Source organism: Oncorhynchus nerka, linkage group LG2, assembly GCF_034236695.1.
Source record: "Oncorhynchus nerka isolate Pitt River linkage group LG2, Oner_Uvic_2.0, whole genome shotgun sequence".
Lineage (NCBI taxonomy): Eukaryota > Metazoa > Chordata > Actinopteri > Salmoniformes > Salmonidae > Oncorhynchus > Oncorhynchus nerka.
The window spans coordinates 47,353,755-47,372,583 of record NC_088397.1 but is presented as its reverse complement, the minus strand read 5'-3'; the positions used below and the strand labels follow the sequence as shown (position 1 = coordinate 47,372,583).

General features: G+C 40.1%; 1 protein-coding gene across 1 annotated transcript; it reads left to right on the top strand.

The window, feature by feature from the left end:
* Nucleotides 1–321: 321 nt before the first annotated feature.
* On the top strand, nt 322–18,414 carry LOC115136261 (ADP-ribosylation factor-like protein 8B-A). The gene is made up of 7 exons (XM_065026981.1): nt 322–520; nt 12,788–12,868; nt 12,988–13,061; nt 13,324–13,417; nt 13,535–13,602; nt 17,187–17,257; nt 17,438–18,414. The coding sequence occupies exons 1-7, from the start codon at nt 398–400 to the stop codon at nt 17,485–17,487; spliced, it is 561 nt and encodes a 186-aa protein (XP_064883053.1). The 5' UTR covers nt 322–397; the 3' UTR covers nt 17,488–18,414.
* The last annotated feature ends 415 nt before the right edge of the window (nt 18,415–18,829 follow it).

Sequence of the window (18,829 nt, the reverse complement as noted above, 5' to 3'; positions counted from 1 at the left end):
CCTGTGTAGCGATTATATCTGTTTTATTTATTTGTTTTTTTAACAGAAAAGTTGTTTGATTTATTTATTTAAAAAAAATGTTTTGGGAGAATGTGTGATCGCCAATATACCATATAATAAGTAATTCGTAGAATTCTGTGTTTTCCCACGAAAAGTGATTGCTTTTGATAAAAACGCTGTATCTGCCTTATGAATGAAAAATGAAAAATAGAACATTCTAACATTTACTTTCTGGAAAAGAGCTATGTTTCTGTACAGCGCACCATGCTGCCTTGTTGACAAAATGTGAAGCGCACTCTTCCCTCCCCGCTTACGCCCGGTGCCGGTGGGCTCAGCATAATCGAATCCTCCCACTGCCAGCTTTCTGCCGAAGTTGAGTGGGAATATCAAATTCAAGATGCTGACACTTATAAACCGGCTTTTGGACTGGTTTAAGTCCCTCTTTTGGAAAGAGGAGATGGAGTTAACCCTGGTTGGACTTCAATACTCGGGGAAAACGACATTTGTTAATGTGATAGCTGTAAGTTTTTATTGTGCTGCTGTGCTAGCTAATGTTAGCACTAGCTAGCGATATGCAATATCAACTTAGCTAGTATCGTAAAGTTAGCCAGCTAGCCACCGTTAACGTACAATTAAGCATAGCTAATTAGTATACCTTAAACTTACTGTACTAGTTTGTAAGGTTAGCTAGCTATAGCCGGTAACTAGCTAGTTAGCTAACGTTATGTATGTTGATATGTGTGGTTTGATGGCGATTAGAAGCAGAGGACTACGTTAGCTAGCTAACCACTTTATTGGAATTTGGCTACAGTACAGATCATGTTTTTCTCCCTAGACTAGGTTTCTTTCTAAAACATCTGGATTAACTAGCTAGACACGTTAGCTGTCAACATTCATGTTTACAACTTGGTTAGCTGCCTAGCCCTTATCTTCCCAGAGAGTAGGCCCAATTGTTGGTCATCACAGACTGTCAAGTGTTATGCCGCGTTCAAAACAACTGGAACCTCGGAAAATAGGCGTCAGTAATGTTCCGGTCGGAAAGTCGGAGCTCTAGAAAGTGGCCCGAGTTACCAAGTTGGAATTCCGAGTTGGATGACAGTTCAAAATGTTTTTTTTTCCGAGTTCCCAGTTGTTTTGAACTACAGTAGATTTCAGATGATGATATTTATCGTGGTGGCATCATTGTACAGAGGTGGATTTCCCATTGATGTACACCGTGGAGTTCAGAAATTCGGCTACATTGTGCAGACCACACGGCCTCTTGAGGCTGTCACACGGCCTCTGAGGCTGTATCCGACCTAAACAGCGGAGAAGTTTGGCCCTTCAACACTCTTAATTGTTGCAGAAATTGACCCACAATGCTGTTTACTTTCGGCATCTATAGTACCAGTCATAAGATAGGACACACCTACTCTTTCCAGGGTTTTTCTTAATTTTTTACTATTTTCTACATTGTAGAAAAACAGTGAAGACATCAAACTATGAAATAACACATATGGAATCATGTAGTAATCAAAAACGCGTTAAACAAATCAAAATATATTTTATATTTGAGATTCTTCAAAGTAGCCTTGATGACAGCTTTGCCCACTCCTGGCATTCTCTCAACTAGCTTCATGAGGTAGTCACCTGGAATGCATTTAAATGAACAGGTGTGTCTTGTTAGAAGTTAAGAAGGAACGAAATTACACAACTTAAAAATGTGGAGGTGGTATACAGAAGATAGCCCTATTTGGTAAAAGACCGAATCCATATTATGACAAGAACAGCTCAAATAAGCAAAGAGAAATGACAGTCCATGATTACTTTAACCTGACTTGAAGGTCAGTCAATGTGGAAAATTTGAATGAGTATCTGTCCCAACATTTGACTGGTACTGTATGTCATATCTACCTTTTTAAAGTATTTTTAATACTAATCTTACTGTCCCCACTACAACAAACAAATACTAAAATACTCTAATTTTGTCCTTGAAACATTTGATTGAATTACTGTAGAATTCCATTCATTCCTATGAGGAGGAATTGCCAATATGAGGACCGGTGGCATCAACGCCTTGAATTGGCCAATACGTAGCATCAACAATCCAGGGTTTTCTACAGTGCCTTCAGAAAGTATAAATACCCCTTGACTTATTTCACATCATGTTACAGCCTGCATACAAAATAGATTAAATAGATTTTTTTCTCTCACCCATCTACACACCAGCGTTCCCATTAGCTGTTTTTTGCCACAAATAAAGTAGAAAATATGATTGATAAATTGAACACCTGCCAATTGTGAGCATTTCACTTGCATTTGTTAATAAAAATAGTCAAGTATGATCACATTTTATAGTAAAATGCTGCAGTAGATGTTTTCAAAGTATTTCTTCCGCTTTGTTTCATAGCTTGTAAATTAATCACACAAAGTCAAAGAACTATGAGTCCTATATAGCCTATTCCAGCACGTGCTGCAACACTGCCTGGCTGTGCGTCTGAAGAGCTAAGTGAAAGATTCATTTTTAGAAGCGCCGCACACAGGTATAAAAGTTGGTCTAATTTACTTGACACGAAAGCTTACTGAAGTGAGACTTTGTCCTTGTGTTTCTTGGAAATACAAGTTTTGTTCACAAGCTAGTTTTTTGTTTGTTTTATTAGGATCACCATTAGCTGTTGCAAAAGCAGTATCTTCTCTTCCTGAGATCTACACAAGGTTGTTTTCTATGTTTGAGTTTCAACTGATATGGAAGAGAAGACCACGCTTCCACTAGTCATACTCAGTCTCACAGGCAGAAACATTGCAAATCATGCTGATCAGTTTTTTTGTGTGTTGATGTAATTGTAGCACAACTAAAATATTTTGGCTGCTAAAACATCTGAGTGATTGATTGGTAGTTGTTTTAATCTTCCTGCCACAGGGGCTGGTGGACCAAAAAGGAAATTGTATGCCCTGATGTTGGGTCAGTGCCACTTAAAAGTTTGTTTTGGGGCAATTTCCTACACTATACACGCTCAGCCATGCAATGAACAGTCTTTTTTTGCCAACAGTGATTTGAGGTTTATATTATTAGCCTAAATTATGAGTAGTGGGCTATCTTACATACTTCTGTAAATGCGATGATGGATGGAATGCTTTATTATAAAGGTGCATTTTTATGGTTAACATTTGCTTCCCCAAACTTGAAACTCATGCTCCGTCTATGCATACTCTAGTGATTTCGCTGTTCGTTAATTGTCTTATTGGGTGAGGAAAAGTAAATGTGGACAGTAACATCTCCAAAGTGCACGTTAAGGACACAAGTCATTGCATTCTCGACTTACCATCATCTAAATGTGATTTTTTTTCACTCTGAGCACCGCGGGTGGACACACTCATCAGGTTACACACCCAATGCATATGGGCATGGTCAATTTCTCAAATGTCCAGTAAATTAAAATGTCTGGAACCACATTTTAATAAAGGAAACCCTGCTACACACAATACCGCATAATAACAGTGAAAACATAATGTTTTTGCAAATGTATTGAAAATGAATACAGAAGTATTTACAGCCCTTTGCTATGACACTCCAAATTGACATCAGGTGTATCCAATTTCCTTTGATCATCCTTGATGTCGCTACAACTTGATTGGAGACCATCTGTGGCCCATTCAATTGGTTAGACATGCTTTTATAAAGAAACACACCTGTCTATATAAGGTCCCAAAGTTGACAGTGTCAGATCAGAAACTAGACCATGAGGTCCAAGGAAAAATTGTGATGAGCCATATCTGTGGAAGTGTAATTTTTTTCTAGACTGTTAAGTGTCCGAGAGCACAGTGGTCTCCATCATTGGGACATTGAAAAAATATGGAACTGTCTAGAGCTGGCCGTCCAAACAAACTGAGCAACCGGGCAAGAAGGATCTTGGTCAGGGAGGTGACCAAGAACCCAATGACTACAGAGTTCCTTGGCTGAGATGGGAGAACCTACCAGAAGGACAATAGTTTCTACAGCACTTCACCAATCTGGGCTTTATGGGAGAGTAGCCAGATGGAAGCAACTCCTGAGAATGCCTGGAATTTGCAAAAAAAACACAGACTCTGAGCATAAAGCAAAATATTCTGTGGTCTGATGAGATAATGCGAAGTGCCATGTCTGGAGAAAAAAACAAGCACAGCTCATCACCTTTCTAACACCATCTTCACTGTGAAGCATGGTGGTGGCAGCATCATGCTATGGGGATGCTTTTCAGTAGCAGGGACTGGGAGACTGGTAAGGATAGAGGGAACCATGAATGGAGCCAAATACAGGCAAACTCTTGATGAGAACCTGCTTCCGACTGCAAACGACCTTCAACTGGGGGCGAAGATTTACATTCCAACAGGACAATGACCCCAAGCATACAGCCAAAGCAATGCTGGAATGGCTTCAGAACAAGAATGTGAAAGTAGGGCTGGACATTATGGCCAAAATATGTTTTAAAATAATTAAGGTATTTTACGTTTTTGATTAATACAAGTTTTAAATATGCTTTGAGTAGTTCATGAACCTAGGGTGACAACGCAAATTATACACGATTTCAATTGGGCTTTCTCCATTCTGATTTATATACTGTTTTAATCCAACTTTAAACAACAAGAGAAATGTAAATTGGCATTTTTGTACATTTCTGCATTTCCTGCACTTAGGTATTTCCACACTTGTGCCATGCAGGGCTGCATGATATGGGCAAAACTGTTGGAATCATGGGAATATAATTATTATTATTTTAGTTCTATAGTTGTAATATAGTGGGCGTCACCTTGAAATCATTGTTGTTTGACATGATAATGAATAAACCAGGAAGGAAATATTGACAAGGTAGGAACCATAGTGTTGGTCAATGTTTCCAGGTGACCCTAATTAGTGTTACATTCCATGTTTTCTTACCTCATGTAGCTAACCAACATTCATGTTATACCTATTCCTCTCTCAGATAACGTTACACAAAGAATATGCTTATCTAGGGGTACCAGGTTGTATTAGCTATCTACTTGTGCTCCTAGCTGTCTAACTAGCTTGCTAAATGTACTAACTAGCGATTAGCATTAGCAGCTAACAAGATTTAATTTAGTCACAACTTGCTAAGAAAAGACAAACTTGCAGACAGTAAGATACACAAGGTAATAGTGTAATTGTGGAAAGCCAGCATAGTTTTCACCAACATGTTGAAGAAAGTGTTCATGACTCCATGGTCGAGCAACTGCTCTCTCCTTGAGTGACGGTGCAGGGCTTGGTGTGGGAAGCGGCCTTCAGCAGGCGGAGGTAGAAAGAAGACTCAAGTAGCATACAGAGTAAACTCTAAAAACTGACATTACACCCGCCTGAGTTGCGTATCACATTTAACAAACCAAACCTTCAAATACCATTATGGAAGCGAAAGTAACTGGTCCACGCATCAATACCGTTATATAGTAAAAAAACTGTATAAAGCCCAACCCTATGTGAAAGGCCTTGAGTGGCACAGCCAAAGCCCAGACTTGAATCCCATTGTAAATCTGTGGAAAGACTTGGGGATTGCTGTTCACCACTGCTCCCCATCTAACTTAAACAGCGCTTGAGAAAATCTACAAGGAAGAATGGGAGAAAATCTCCAAATCCACATGAGCAAAGCTGATACACACCTAAAATGACTCAAAGCTGTAATCGCAGCTAAGGGTGCTGTGTAAAGGAGATTTCTGATTTCTATTTAATCCATTTTGAATTCAGGTTGTAACAACAAATATGGAATAAGGGGTATGAATACTTTCTGCAGTCAAATATACATAATTAATCCTGACTCCTGACATGGACAAGTATAACTGGGTTCAGGAAGCAAGGATATGGTCCAGAGTTGGCGGGGTCCCCCTATTGCCACAGTGTTGTTGTCTTTGCTCCCTTTGACTCAAAGCAGTCTTTTCACCAGTTGTTGGTAAAACAAGCAGGACAGAGCCTCTTATGCAGTCACTAGTGTTGCAACTATGATTTCTCAAAAGAAGAAAATGGTGATCCTTTGTCCAGATTCTTTGGAAATTGTGATCCTTTCTTATTGGCATGGCAGCAGTTTGGATGTGCAAGATCAAAGACCGAAAGACGCTAGCTGATCAAAAGATTGTGAAAGGCAGTTGTAGGTCCAATAGAACAGTTCCAAGAGAACAGAATGAACTTGATGACCTATGCCATGCTCTGACTCCCTTCAGCAGCATGCTTGCCTCAACACCAACACAATCTCTTTTTCTACTGTCATTGCTTAACAAAGATATCAGGATTTGATACTTAAAGCTTCCAGGTAGCCTATAATTCCAATTATTTCTTATAGGATGTAGAACGAGTAGGGTAGGTATACATATTAAGCCCACCAAAATCTAAGTTTAGACATTTCTAACATACAGTTGAAGTCGGAAGTTTACATACACCTTAGCCAAATAGATTTTAAACTCAGTTTCACAATTCCTGACATTTAATCCTAGTAAAAATTCCCTGTCTCAGGTCAGTTAGGATTGCCACTTTATTTTAAGAATGAATTGTCAGAATAATACTAGTTATTTTATTTAAGCTTTTATTTCTTTCATCACGTTCCCAGTGGGTCAGAAGTTTACATACACTCAATTAGTATTTGGTAGCGTTTCCTTTAAGTTGTTTAACTTGGGTCAAATGTTTCGGGTAGCCTTCCACGTGTTCCCCACAATAAGTTGGGTGAATTTTGGCCCATTCCTCCTGACAGAGCTGGTGTAACTGAGTCAGGTTTGTAGGCCTCCTTGCTCGCACACACTTTTTCCGTTCTGCCCACACATTTTTGATTGGATTGAGGTCAGGGCTTTGTGATGGCCACTCCAATACCTTGACTTTGTTGACATTTTGCCACACCTTTGGAAGTAAGCTTGGGGTCATTGTACATTTGGAAGACCCATTTGCGACCAAGCTTTATCTTCCTGACTGATGTCTTGAGATGTTGCTTCAATATATCCACATAATTTTCCTTCCTCATGATATATATTTTTTCTATATATATATATATTTTGTGAAGTGCACCAGTCCCTCCTGCAGCAAAGCACCCCCACAACATGATGCTGCCACCCCCGTGCTTCACGGTTGGGATGGGGTTCTTTGGCTTGCAAGCCTCCTAACATAACAATGCTCATTATGGCCAATCAGTTCTATTTTTGTTTCATCAGACCAGAGGACATTTCTCCAAAAAGTATGATATTTTTCCCTATGTGCAGTTGCAAACCGTAGTCTGGCTTTTTTTATGGCGGTTTTTGAGCAGTGTCTTCTTTTCTGAGCCTTTCAGGTTATGTCAATATAGGACTTGTTTTACTGTGGATATAAACTCAGCAACAAAAAAAAGTCCCTTTTTCAGGACCCTGTCTTTCAAAGAAAATTTGTAAAAATCCAAATAATTTCACAGATCTTCATTGTAAAGTGTTTAAATACTGTTTCCCATGCTTGTTCAATGAACCATAAACAATTAATGAACCTGATGAACAGTCGTTAAGACACTACAGACTATAGGCAATTAAGCTTACAGACGATAGGCAATTAAGGTTACAGTTATGAAAACTTAGGACACTAAAGAGGCCTTTCTACTGACTCTGAAAAACACAAATGAAAGATGCCCAGGGCCCCTGCTCATCTGTGAACGTGCCTTAGGCATGCTGCAAGGAGGCATGAGGACTGCAGATGTGGCCAGGGCAATAAATTGCAATGTCCGTACTGTGAGACGCCTAACACAGCGCTACAGGGAGACAGGATGGACAGCTGATTGTCCTCGCAGTTGCAGACCACGTGTAACAACACCTGCACAGGATCGGTACATCTGAACATCACACCTGCGGGACAGGTACAGGATGGCAACAACAACTGCCCAAGTTATACCAGGAACGCACAACTGTCCGCAATAGGCTGAGAGAGGCTGGACTGAGGGCTTGTAGGCCTGTTGAAAGGCAGGTCCTCACCAGACATCACCGTCAACAACGTCGCCTATGGGCACAAACCCACCATTGCTGGACCAGACAGGACTGGCAAAAAGTGTTCTTCACTGACGATTCGCGGTTTTGTTTCACCAAGGGTGATGGTCAGATTCGCGTTTATCGTCGAAGGAACTGGCGTTACACCGAGGCCTCTACTCTGGAGCGGGATCGATTTGGAGGTGGAGGGTTCGTCATGGTAGGGGCGGGGTCACAGCATCATCTGACTGAGCTTGTTGTCATTGCAGGCAATCTCAATGCTGTGCGTTACAGGGAAGACATCTTCCTCCCTCATGTGGTACCCTTCCTACAGGCTCATCCTGACATGACCCTCCAGCATGACAATGTCACTAGCCGTACTGCTCGTTCTGTGCGTGATTTCCTGCAAGACAGGAATGTCAGTGTTCTGCCATGGCCAGCGAAGAGCCCAGATCTCAATCCCATTGAGTATGTCTGGGACCTTTTGGATCGGGCGGTGAGGGCTAGGGCCATTCCCCCCAGAAATGTCCGGGAACTTGCATGTGCTTTGGTGGAAGAGTGGGGTAACATCTCACAGCAAGAACTGGCAAATCTGTTGCAGTCCATGAGGAGGAGATGCACTGCAGTACTTAATGCAGCTGGTGGCCAAACCAGATACTGACTGTTACTTTAGATTTTGACCCCCCCCCCTTTGTTCAGGGACTCATTAATCCATTTTTGGTAGTCACATGTCTATGGAACTTGTTGAGTTTGTTTCAGTTGTTGAATCTTGTTATGTTCCTACAAATATTTACACTTGTTAAGTTTGCTGAAAATAAACGCATTTGACAGTGAAAGGACGTTTCTTTTTTTGCTGAGTTTAGATACTTTTGTACCTGTTTCCTCCAGCATCTTCATAAGGTCCTTCGCTGTTGTTCTTCGATTGATTTTCACTTTTCGCACCAAAGTACGTTCATCTTTAGGAGACAGAACTCGTCTCCTTCCTGAGTGGTATGACGGCTCCGTGGTCCCATGGTGTTTATACTTGCGTACTATTGTTTGTACGGATGAACGTGGTACCTTCAGGCATTTGGAAATTGCTTCCAAGGATGAACCAGACTTGTGGAGGTCTACAATTTTTTGGGCTGATTTCTTTTGATTTTCCCATGATGTCAAGCAAAGAGGCACTGAGGTTGAATGTAGGCCTTGAAACACCTCCAATTGACTCAAATGATGTCAATTAGCCTACCAGAAGCTTCTAAAGCCATGACATCATTTTCTGGAATTTTCCAAGCTGTTGAAAGGCACAGTCAATTTACTGTATGTAAACTTCTGACCTACTGGAATTGTGATACAGTCACTGATAAGTGAAATAATCTGTCTGTAAACAATTTTTGGACAAATTACTTGTCATGCACAATGTAGATGTCCTAACCAACTTGCCAATATTATAGTTTGTTGACAAGATATTTGTGGAGTGATTGAAAAATGAGTTTTAATGACTCCAACCTAAGTGTGTGTAAACTTCCGACTTCAACTGTGGAGATGCAATGAAAGATTAATATGACTTATTTTTTTCCGGTGCGATAAAAATGATTGATAAAATATGTGAAAGTTTGGACTGGACTTAATCGGTACAGAATGTATCCTTTAAGCTCATTGGTGTTCCAAATAAGCCCACTTCTTAAATAATCCATTAATTTTTTTTCCCAAAAGCCAAATTACAAACTGAGTTCTTATGTAAGCTTAAATTATAATTATCTCCCCTAAAGTTATTAAAATCAATTGATTATTACTATTCATCATGTAAGAAGTATTCATAACGGGGTGTCTGCAGAGATAATTTGGGGCTAGGATTTTGTTCTTGCCAACTAGTACATACCTTAAACTAATCATAGACTTCAATGGAGTGTTCATTTGTTGAATCATGTGTGTTACTGCTTGGTTAGAACAAAAACCTTCACCCGCACTGGTACTCTGTGGATAAGACACCATGCACAAACATCTTTTAATTACTTTTCTGAAAGCTGATTTACATTTGCTGTACTCCTATCCTTGTTAATTACACTGAACCAAAATATAAATGAAACATGCAACAATTAATGGTTTTTCTGAGTTATAGTTCATATAAGGAAATCAGTCAATTGAAATAATTTCATTAGGCCCTAATCTATTGATTTCACATGACTGGGCAGGGGCGCAGCCATGGGTGGGCCTTGGAGGGCATAGGCCCACCCACTGGGGAACAAGGCCCAGCCGGTCAGAATGAGTTTTTCCCCACAAGGGCTTTATTAGAGACAGAAATACGCCTCAGTTTCATCAGCTGTCCGGATGGCTGGTCTCAGACGATCCCACAGGTGATGAAGCCTGAAGTGGAGGTCCTGGGCTGGCGTGGTTAAATTTAGCCTGCGGTTGTGAGGCCTGTTGACCAAATACTCTAAAATGATGGAGGTGGCTTATGGTAGAGAAATGAGCATTTAATTATCTGGCAGCTCGGGGTCATACCTGCAGTCAGCATGCCAAATGTACGCTCCCTCAACTTGCGACATCTGTGGCATTGTCCTGTGACACAACTACACCTTTTAGAGTTGCCTTTTATTGTCCCCAGCATAAGGTGCACCTGTGTAATGATCATGCTATTTAATTAGCTTCTTGATGTGACACACCTGTCAGGTGGATGGATTATCTTGGCAAAGGAGAAATTCTCACTAATAGGGATGTAAACAAATTTTGTGTGTAAAATTTGAAGCTTTTTGTGCATGTGGAAAATGTCTGGGATCTTATTTCAGCTCATGAAACATGTGACCAACACCTTTTACATGTTGCGGTTATTTTTGTTCAGTGTAGTTCAACTTGTCTTCCTAAAGCCTGTCTGAAGCCGTTTTTAAAATCTCCCTCTCTACTGTTGGACCAAAAAAATGTGAAACACCTAGACGAATGAGGGACAACAATATGACAATGTCCTGTCCCTAACTGCATGAGTAGTCCATTTTCTCGTCCCTCATTTGTTCTTTTTTTTTACCACTACTTGTAGGTCTTCTATCCATGATATCCTTTAACATTGATCTTATTCTTATCTCTCTGTATCAATGACTACCTGTCCACTCCATACATCTTGGAGAGACTACAGAGGCTTTCAGTTTTTGTAAAGGAACCATGGCTAGATGCATGATATGCATAATGGTAGTTTGAGTATTTTAATCAAGCTAAATCTGAAGAAATGCTCAGGATATCAACACACAATCTCCATGTTTCAATGCATACTGGGCTTTATTGGATGATTGCAATGAATTATGTTAAAAAAATATTTTTTGAAAAGTTTCCTCAATATTTGGAAACCAATGGTCTGGGGTGTAAATATACACTATATACTACAATATTATGCAAAGTTAGTGTTGATAATATTGAACAATATTCATTTATTTACATTCTGTATAGAGGGTGCTACTTTTTATTTTTAAGCCCATCTGATAGAGATGTAAAATTGACAAAAGAAAACATCTATTTATAACAAAGCAAGGTTAATTTAACAGTAATATAAGACAAATTGCATTAAATGTTAGCTGTGAATGCTTGATCTATTATATTTTTGTGGTTCACCAGTTATGTTGCCACTGTATTGACTGACATGTGGTACTGTTAGCATGAAAAATAAATTTTCAGTTGGCAAGAAATGCCATACTAGATGGGTTTTAAGTACTGTCATGTGCATATGTCAACACAGGAATCTCGTAATTTTACATTAAGCCAGATCACTTATCTGAGAAGATGCTACAAATATCTGAAAAATGTCTGAGTCGCCCCATACAAATATTTTTTGCAGCTTTGAAATTGGCCAATAGTAGGAACTTACACAACTGTCAATAACCTTAATAATAACGCATCTGATTGGCTTAAAATGAAAATCTGGTATGGATACAACTAAATGAACTGGTTAATACATTAAATAGCAGAAAGTGTTTATTTTTGTCTTTTGAATCCAAAGATTGAAGTGGGTTTAATGGGTACATGGGCTTAATATGTACACTTACCCTAACTCTTCCACCAGTGCTGTAGTGAATGAGATACTTGCCATTGATAGGGAAGTGCCCACGTGGTTGGTTGTAATCTGTTTGACTTGAGTAAAAAGGAGTAGGATGTGGGTGGTGGTTCCAGCTCGGCTTCAGTCATGAGACCTTTCGCACCCACTTCCTCTTATCCCTAGTCAAGTGACTAAGTCATGTGCTGTTGCATACTGTATATGCGCTAGACAAAGCATTGGCCTATTTCTTGCTGAGATACTGTTTGGATTACACAGACGGGGAAGATGGCAGACATCAGAATGACTGAAATGATTTCCCTGCCCTATCGTCAAGAGTGTAGCCTGTGATTTAGGGTTGGCTAAAAATACACAATTTTCAGTGATCTTAGAATTATTATAGAAGATTGGGTCTGCATGCCAAACATATTTCCTCTAGAGCCCTCAGCCAACTTTGGATTTCGAAGTGGGTTCCACAGCTTTTTTGGGGGGTTCAATTTAATTACCAGGTAGAATAGAAGCAGCAAGCTCCAGACCTCGTAGTTCTAGAGCAGTGTTTCCCAAGTTCAGTCCCCTCCCCTGATCTAGTCTGTGACCTTCACATGCCTTTAGGCCTAACGGAACTTGTGAAACTACCATGAACCTTTTGCACGTGATTATCTATTTTCTCAAACGGAATAACAGGAAATGTGCTAAATCTAGTAAACTACAATGAGGCCTAGGTTTGTCTGACATTCTTAGTAAGTATAGTGGCAATTCCAGATGACATCACATGCAATTTGACCTAGATTTTCTGTTTTGTTTATGTCAGCCCAGCTTGTACAACTAAAAATGTATCGACGGCCTTCTCTTCTTTCTCAGTCTGGGCAATTTAGTGAAGACATGATCCCAACAGTCGGATTCAACATGAGGAAGGTCACAAAAGGCAACGTTACCATCAAGGTAGGTCTTCAGTCACTACAGTGTGTCGGTTACTGTAATGTTCCGCAGTGACTATCTATACCGACTGCATGAGGAAATGAAAATACCTAGGCTAATTTTCGTTCTTCTGGTTTTCCCAGATCTGGGATATAGGAGGGCAGCCGAGGTTCAGGAGTATGTGGGAGCGCTACTGTCGGGGAGTTAACGCAATTGTGTGAGTATCTGAGTTTGGCCATTCCTGTCAGTCTGCATGGGTACAACTTGAAATGCGGGAAGAGGACAGAAATGCTGAAGATGGATTGTTCTGTTAGGATTAGTTCAGTGGCTACAAGTCGGTGTTCGAACATTGTGATGGGCATGTTTTGTACACTTCCATTCCTTTTCAATATGCACAACACTTGCTCTTTTAGATTTTTGATGCAATTGTAAACTTGTGACCTGTTTAAAAAAATATATATATTAAAAAAAACTTTTAGATATATGGTGGACGCAGCAGACCATGAGAAGGTGGAAGCTTCCAGAAATGAGCTACACAATTTGTTAGACAAGCCTCAGTTGCAAGGAATTCCTGTAAGTAGGCCTACACTCCAGAAACTGCTACGAACACATGTAAATGAGGGAGTTTCTTTATATGATCAGTCAGCAGACATTTCTGCCACACAAGATCTAAACTGTTATGCTTTTTAGGTTTTGGTGCTTGGCAACAAAAGAGATCTCCCCAGTGCTCTAGACGAGAAGCAGCTCATTGAAAAACTGTGAGTATGAAGATAAGTTATTAGGCAGTGTTGTAATACTCAAGTCCCGATTGTTTTTGTTGTTGTTGTTTTGTTTTCATGACTTGGACTCTACCATGACTCAGACATGCCTTCTCGGTATTTGCACTTTGATTGGATGGGCTACTATGTTACACAGACTATTAGCAGCACCGGGTTGTGCATAGCATCAAGGGTTCTGTCCTCTAGCAGTGGAAAGGACATGCCAAATCAGGCATACACAGCCTACATCAGCTGGTGAGTTGCTGGGGAAGGAAGAAATGTTTGTGGGCAGGCAGGCTCCACTCCGCCTCCGATCAAAGGCTACATATTGTGCAAACAACATTTGGTTCCTCCTAGCCACCAGCCTACTGCTTTACGAAATTGAAAACAATCGTGTGGCGTTTAACCAGTTAAATATATCTAAATGTCATCAAATGTCATCTACGTCATCCCCAAAATGAATAATTTATCATGAGAGGGCCATAAACAATAACTAGTAATGCTGCATACTCAAAGAAAGGTTCAAATCTCACTTTTGAGGACACAAGCTCAAGTACAGAGTACAAATTATAAAAAATATGAAATATTTTATGGTGCATTTCTTATTCAACAAAACTATGAATAAGACCTATGCTTTCTAAATATAGCATACTCTAATTATAAAACGACTAACTTCCTTAACTGTACAATATGTACATATGTGTGTTTAGTGTTCGAGAACAGTTTCTTCTCTTGATCAATACGTTTATTCGTATTGCTTAGAACGTCAGAGATCTAGCTTGGCTTCCTGAACTCACCTTTCATTTCATAGTAATCCTGTCCCTCTGTGACAGTGGTTTTTTTGTGTTTAAAATCTGAATGATTTTAGATTAAGGGCTATAAATCGATCTCCGAATGTGCTACCATGATGAAACGACACTCTCCTGCTTATGATGTAACAATTACAGGAATGTGCTTTGTCCGTGGCTGTGATATAGGGTTCAGCAAGGAGTTGATGGACAGTCGGAAGAGTGAATGAAATGGTAGGAGGGACATCCCAGCTTCAAGAGGTTTCAGATTTCACGTCGTACATGTTCAGAAGAAATACTACTGTGTCAGTGGGAACAATTTGGATCTACGGTATCCACAGATCGATTTATAAGATAAAATGTTGATCGGAACTGGTACCAGAACCATGCAGGTCCTCTAAAAAGGAGACCTTACATCCTGAGGTTTTAATAGTAAAACAACAGTCTAGCTATTTTTCTCTCTCTCCCCTTGAATATAGAAAAGTAGGCTCTACCCTTCCGCTTTCCCCCCTGCATTCCATAGCCAGGTTTGATCAAGTCTAACTTTTAGTTTGCACTGCAACTAAAAAAAATGGACAAAAAAAGTACCTGAAAGCCTGACTTATCATTCCTTTATGTAATAAATAAGTATTGAAACACAGGTATTGAGTGTAGAACTGAGGTAATGATCAAGAGTAAATTAGTTGGGGGTTTTCATGAGGGAGTGGCGATATACTGACATTCTGTGGCGACTAGAAACTATTGCATAATAAGACCTATTATAAATTGATGGACTCGTGACTTGACCATTGGTGACCCGGACTTCAGCCATAGTGACTGGGACTTGAGTACAGGGGACTTGGGACTCGACTACAGCACTGGTATGAGTCGTTCCCTACCAGTAAACCCACAGCCGTAATCTGTGATGCATCTGAGCGGAGGTAGTGTAACAACTCTAATTCTAACAGAATGACAGGAGAGTCCCTCTCATTTTGCCTTGCCATTGCGAGTTAGGGCCAGTAGTGGCTAGGTTCTAACATTTCAAAAGGCCACTACTTTAGATGCTTTTACAAGGACTAGTTCAAACACTTTTCCCCAATTGAGAGAGTCTTGAGAGTTTTGTTCTTGTTGCAGTTCAAATGTAATTCATTACTCGCACAGAAAGAATATCCAGGTTTGTCACACAGATTCCAGTTGATGAATGGCATAACAAAGCAAGTGTTTCTGGGTGTTCAAATCAAACTTTATTTGTCACATGCGCCGAAGACAACAAGTGTATACTTTACTGTGAATGCTTACTTCCCTTAACCAACAGTGCAGTTCACTAAACCAATTCCAAGTGATATTGAAGATGTCAAAAAGGTATAATACAGCAAAGGTAAAGGATGAAATAAAACAAATATGAACGATAAAGTAAATGGTTCAAACGGCTGGAAAGTGTTTCTTTCCACGAGAGATTATGGCAACAACTAGATTTAGGCATACATTGTGCCTCGTAACCTTTAAACAAAAGAGCTGTTCATTTGTCTTCCATGCTGTGACCTTGGATGCGCTTATTCACTTCAAGACGGGTACCCTAATGTGGTAGCAGGAGAAAGACGTTCATATCGCACACAATGACGCAGTCACATTTTCTATTTTTTTAATCTACCCTACTGTTCAAAAGTTTGGGGTCACTTAGAAATGTCAATTGTTTTTGAAAGAAAAGTACTTTTTTTTTGTTGTCAATTTTTAAAATAACATCACATTGATCAGATATACAGTGTAGACATTGTTAATGTTGTAAATTACTATTGTAGCTGGATTTTTTAAATGGAATACAGAGTAGAGTCCCATAATCAGCAACCATCACTCCTGTGTTCCAATGGCACGTTGTGTTAGCTAATCCAAGTTTATAATTTTAAAAGACTAATTGATCATTAGAAAACCCTTTTGCAATTATGTTAGCACAGCTGAAAAATGTTGTCCTGATAGACTAGTTGATTATCTGGAGCATCAGCATTTGTGTGTTCGATTACAGGCTCAAAATGGCCAGAAACAAAGTACTTCCTTCTGAAACTTGTCAGGCTATTCTTGTTCTGAGAAATGAAGGCGCTTACATCCGAGAAATTGCCAAGAAACTGAAGATCTCGTACAACGCTGTGTACTACTCCCTCACAGAACATCGGGCTCTAACCAGAATAGAAAGATGAGTGGGAGGCCCCGGTGCACAACTGTGCAAAAGGACTAGTAGTACAAGTTTGAGAAACAGACACCTCACAAGTCCTCAACTGGCAGCTTCATTAAATAGCACTCGCAAAATACCAGTCTCAACGTCAACAGTGAAGAGGCGACTCCGGGATGCTGGCCATCTATTTGACGTTATTTTAATGGACAAAAATGTCTAAGTGACCCCAAACGTTTGAACAGTAGTGTATATATTTATGACCTTAACTATCTTGGAAGATTACAGTTACCATTCTTGAACATGAAGTTTGCTTTTATAAAGGGCTACTTTGCTGGAGGTTTTAAACATGTCTATCTTAATCTCACATCAGCAAAGAGCTAATGGTTTTTATTTTAGAGGAGGAGTTATGATTTATACATTTATTTTTTTGCCATTTTGATTTATTTTTATATATAGAAGCGTCGTTCTTACTGAACCATGGCCCTCGTTTTCCATTGAAAAAAAACACTGCATTCTATTTTCTCGGTCACTTGTACCGTACTGCTATTAGAAATGATCCAGGTTTTCTAAATTAACCAGCTCCCTCTGCTGGCCAGTTCAACAGTTTTCAGCAGGTTATCGGTTTCCTTCACCGCTCTTCCTTTCTACAGGAACTTGGCAGCTATTCAAGACAGAGAGATTTGCTGCTACTCGGTTTCCTGCAAAGAGAAAGACAACATGGGTGAGTAAGACGGTGACAGGAGGGTGACAGGTCTCGTTTGTGTCCCAGTGGAAGGCTGAAGGAGGGAGCACTACAACACTGTCCACCCAAAGTGGCTATATAGGTGTCCGTTGTTTCACCCATTCACCTGCTGTCTCCTGTTTCTCACGCTGACCCCCCCATGCCTCTCCTGCCTTCCAGATATCACACTGCAGTGGCTCATCCAACACTCAACATCTCAGAGAAACTGAATGTACCGGAACTGCACCCTCCCAGCTCCATCTGCCATATTAACCTCATGCCACACCATGCTCACGCTGATGTATAGTTGTCCCTCCCAACTCAGTTGCTGCACTGTGCTGCTTGTGCCTCCCCCCTGTCGTTGTTGTTATCCCCCCACAACCCCTTGCACTACTAAAAGATGGTACCCCCTGGTCTATATCATATTCCAAGGCCCATGAGTCACAGAATCGGCGTTGCACCTCCTCCAAGAGGGGCTACTTCAGTGTCCCGAACAGAGCGATTCAGTCTGCCTTCTGCGTCCTCCAGGTGGCACGGCAGACGGTTCCCAGGTCTGTAAGCCCAATAGCCCAACTCTATAACACCAGTGCAGGGTATGCTATTGTAGTTGTTCAGCCACTCACTGGGGCCTCTAATCATGATACATGTTCTCCAGACAGTCCTGTATGATGCTAGAAGAAAGTACATAGACCTGTTTATATACATCATTGGGACTTCCAGGTTCCCCTCCTGTTTGTCAGATTGTAACTTTTATGGCTATTGCCAAATCCAAATGTTTTTATTTTGAGGACATTTGTAATATTTTTTGAAATGAGAGCAATGGAATAAGTAAATAGCTCAGCAGCCAGGTGTGTACACATATCAAGCTGGTAAGATTTTTACTGTCATGAGCGTATGCTTATATTTGAAAAGTTTGAATGTACTGAAGGTAAAGCTGTAGTGTTGGTTGTGTGGTTTGTTTTGAATTTGCCTCAGTGGGATGATGTCCTCTGCGGTCTATGAGAGAGAGAGAGAGAGAGAGAGAGAATTCAAAGTGCCTTGTGTAATTACCTCTCATCCCTGAAGTAAAGCAGCATGCAAGGTGTGCTTACCTTTGCAATAAAACATGAACACCACTGGGATATATTGCAGAAATAAAAAGGCATGCTTTTAATTTAGACATTGTACTGTTGTGTTTGCACTCAGCAATATTTGCTATGGTACACTTTTGTAAATGATAGATATTAATGGTGTCAATTTATTATTTTGTAAATATGTTAAATCTGGGTTGATAAGAAGGGTTGAGCTGTGCTTATAGTAAGTTTGTAATAAAAATTAAGGGAAATGTTTGATTTAGTCTACACATCATTGGACTAATACTTGTACCAAGAATCTCAGATGACTGGTAGGCTATGATTGTAACTCAAACAGATGCACAAACAAATGTCAGATAGTAAAAACAAAAAACGATTTGATGTCATTTGTTCTGACTGCAAATAATGCAAAGTATGCTGATGTGATTTTTCTGGTCGAATGTTATTTTCTGACACCGCCTGTCTCTGCCCCCACTACTTTTTCATGCTTGTGGCTATT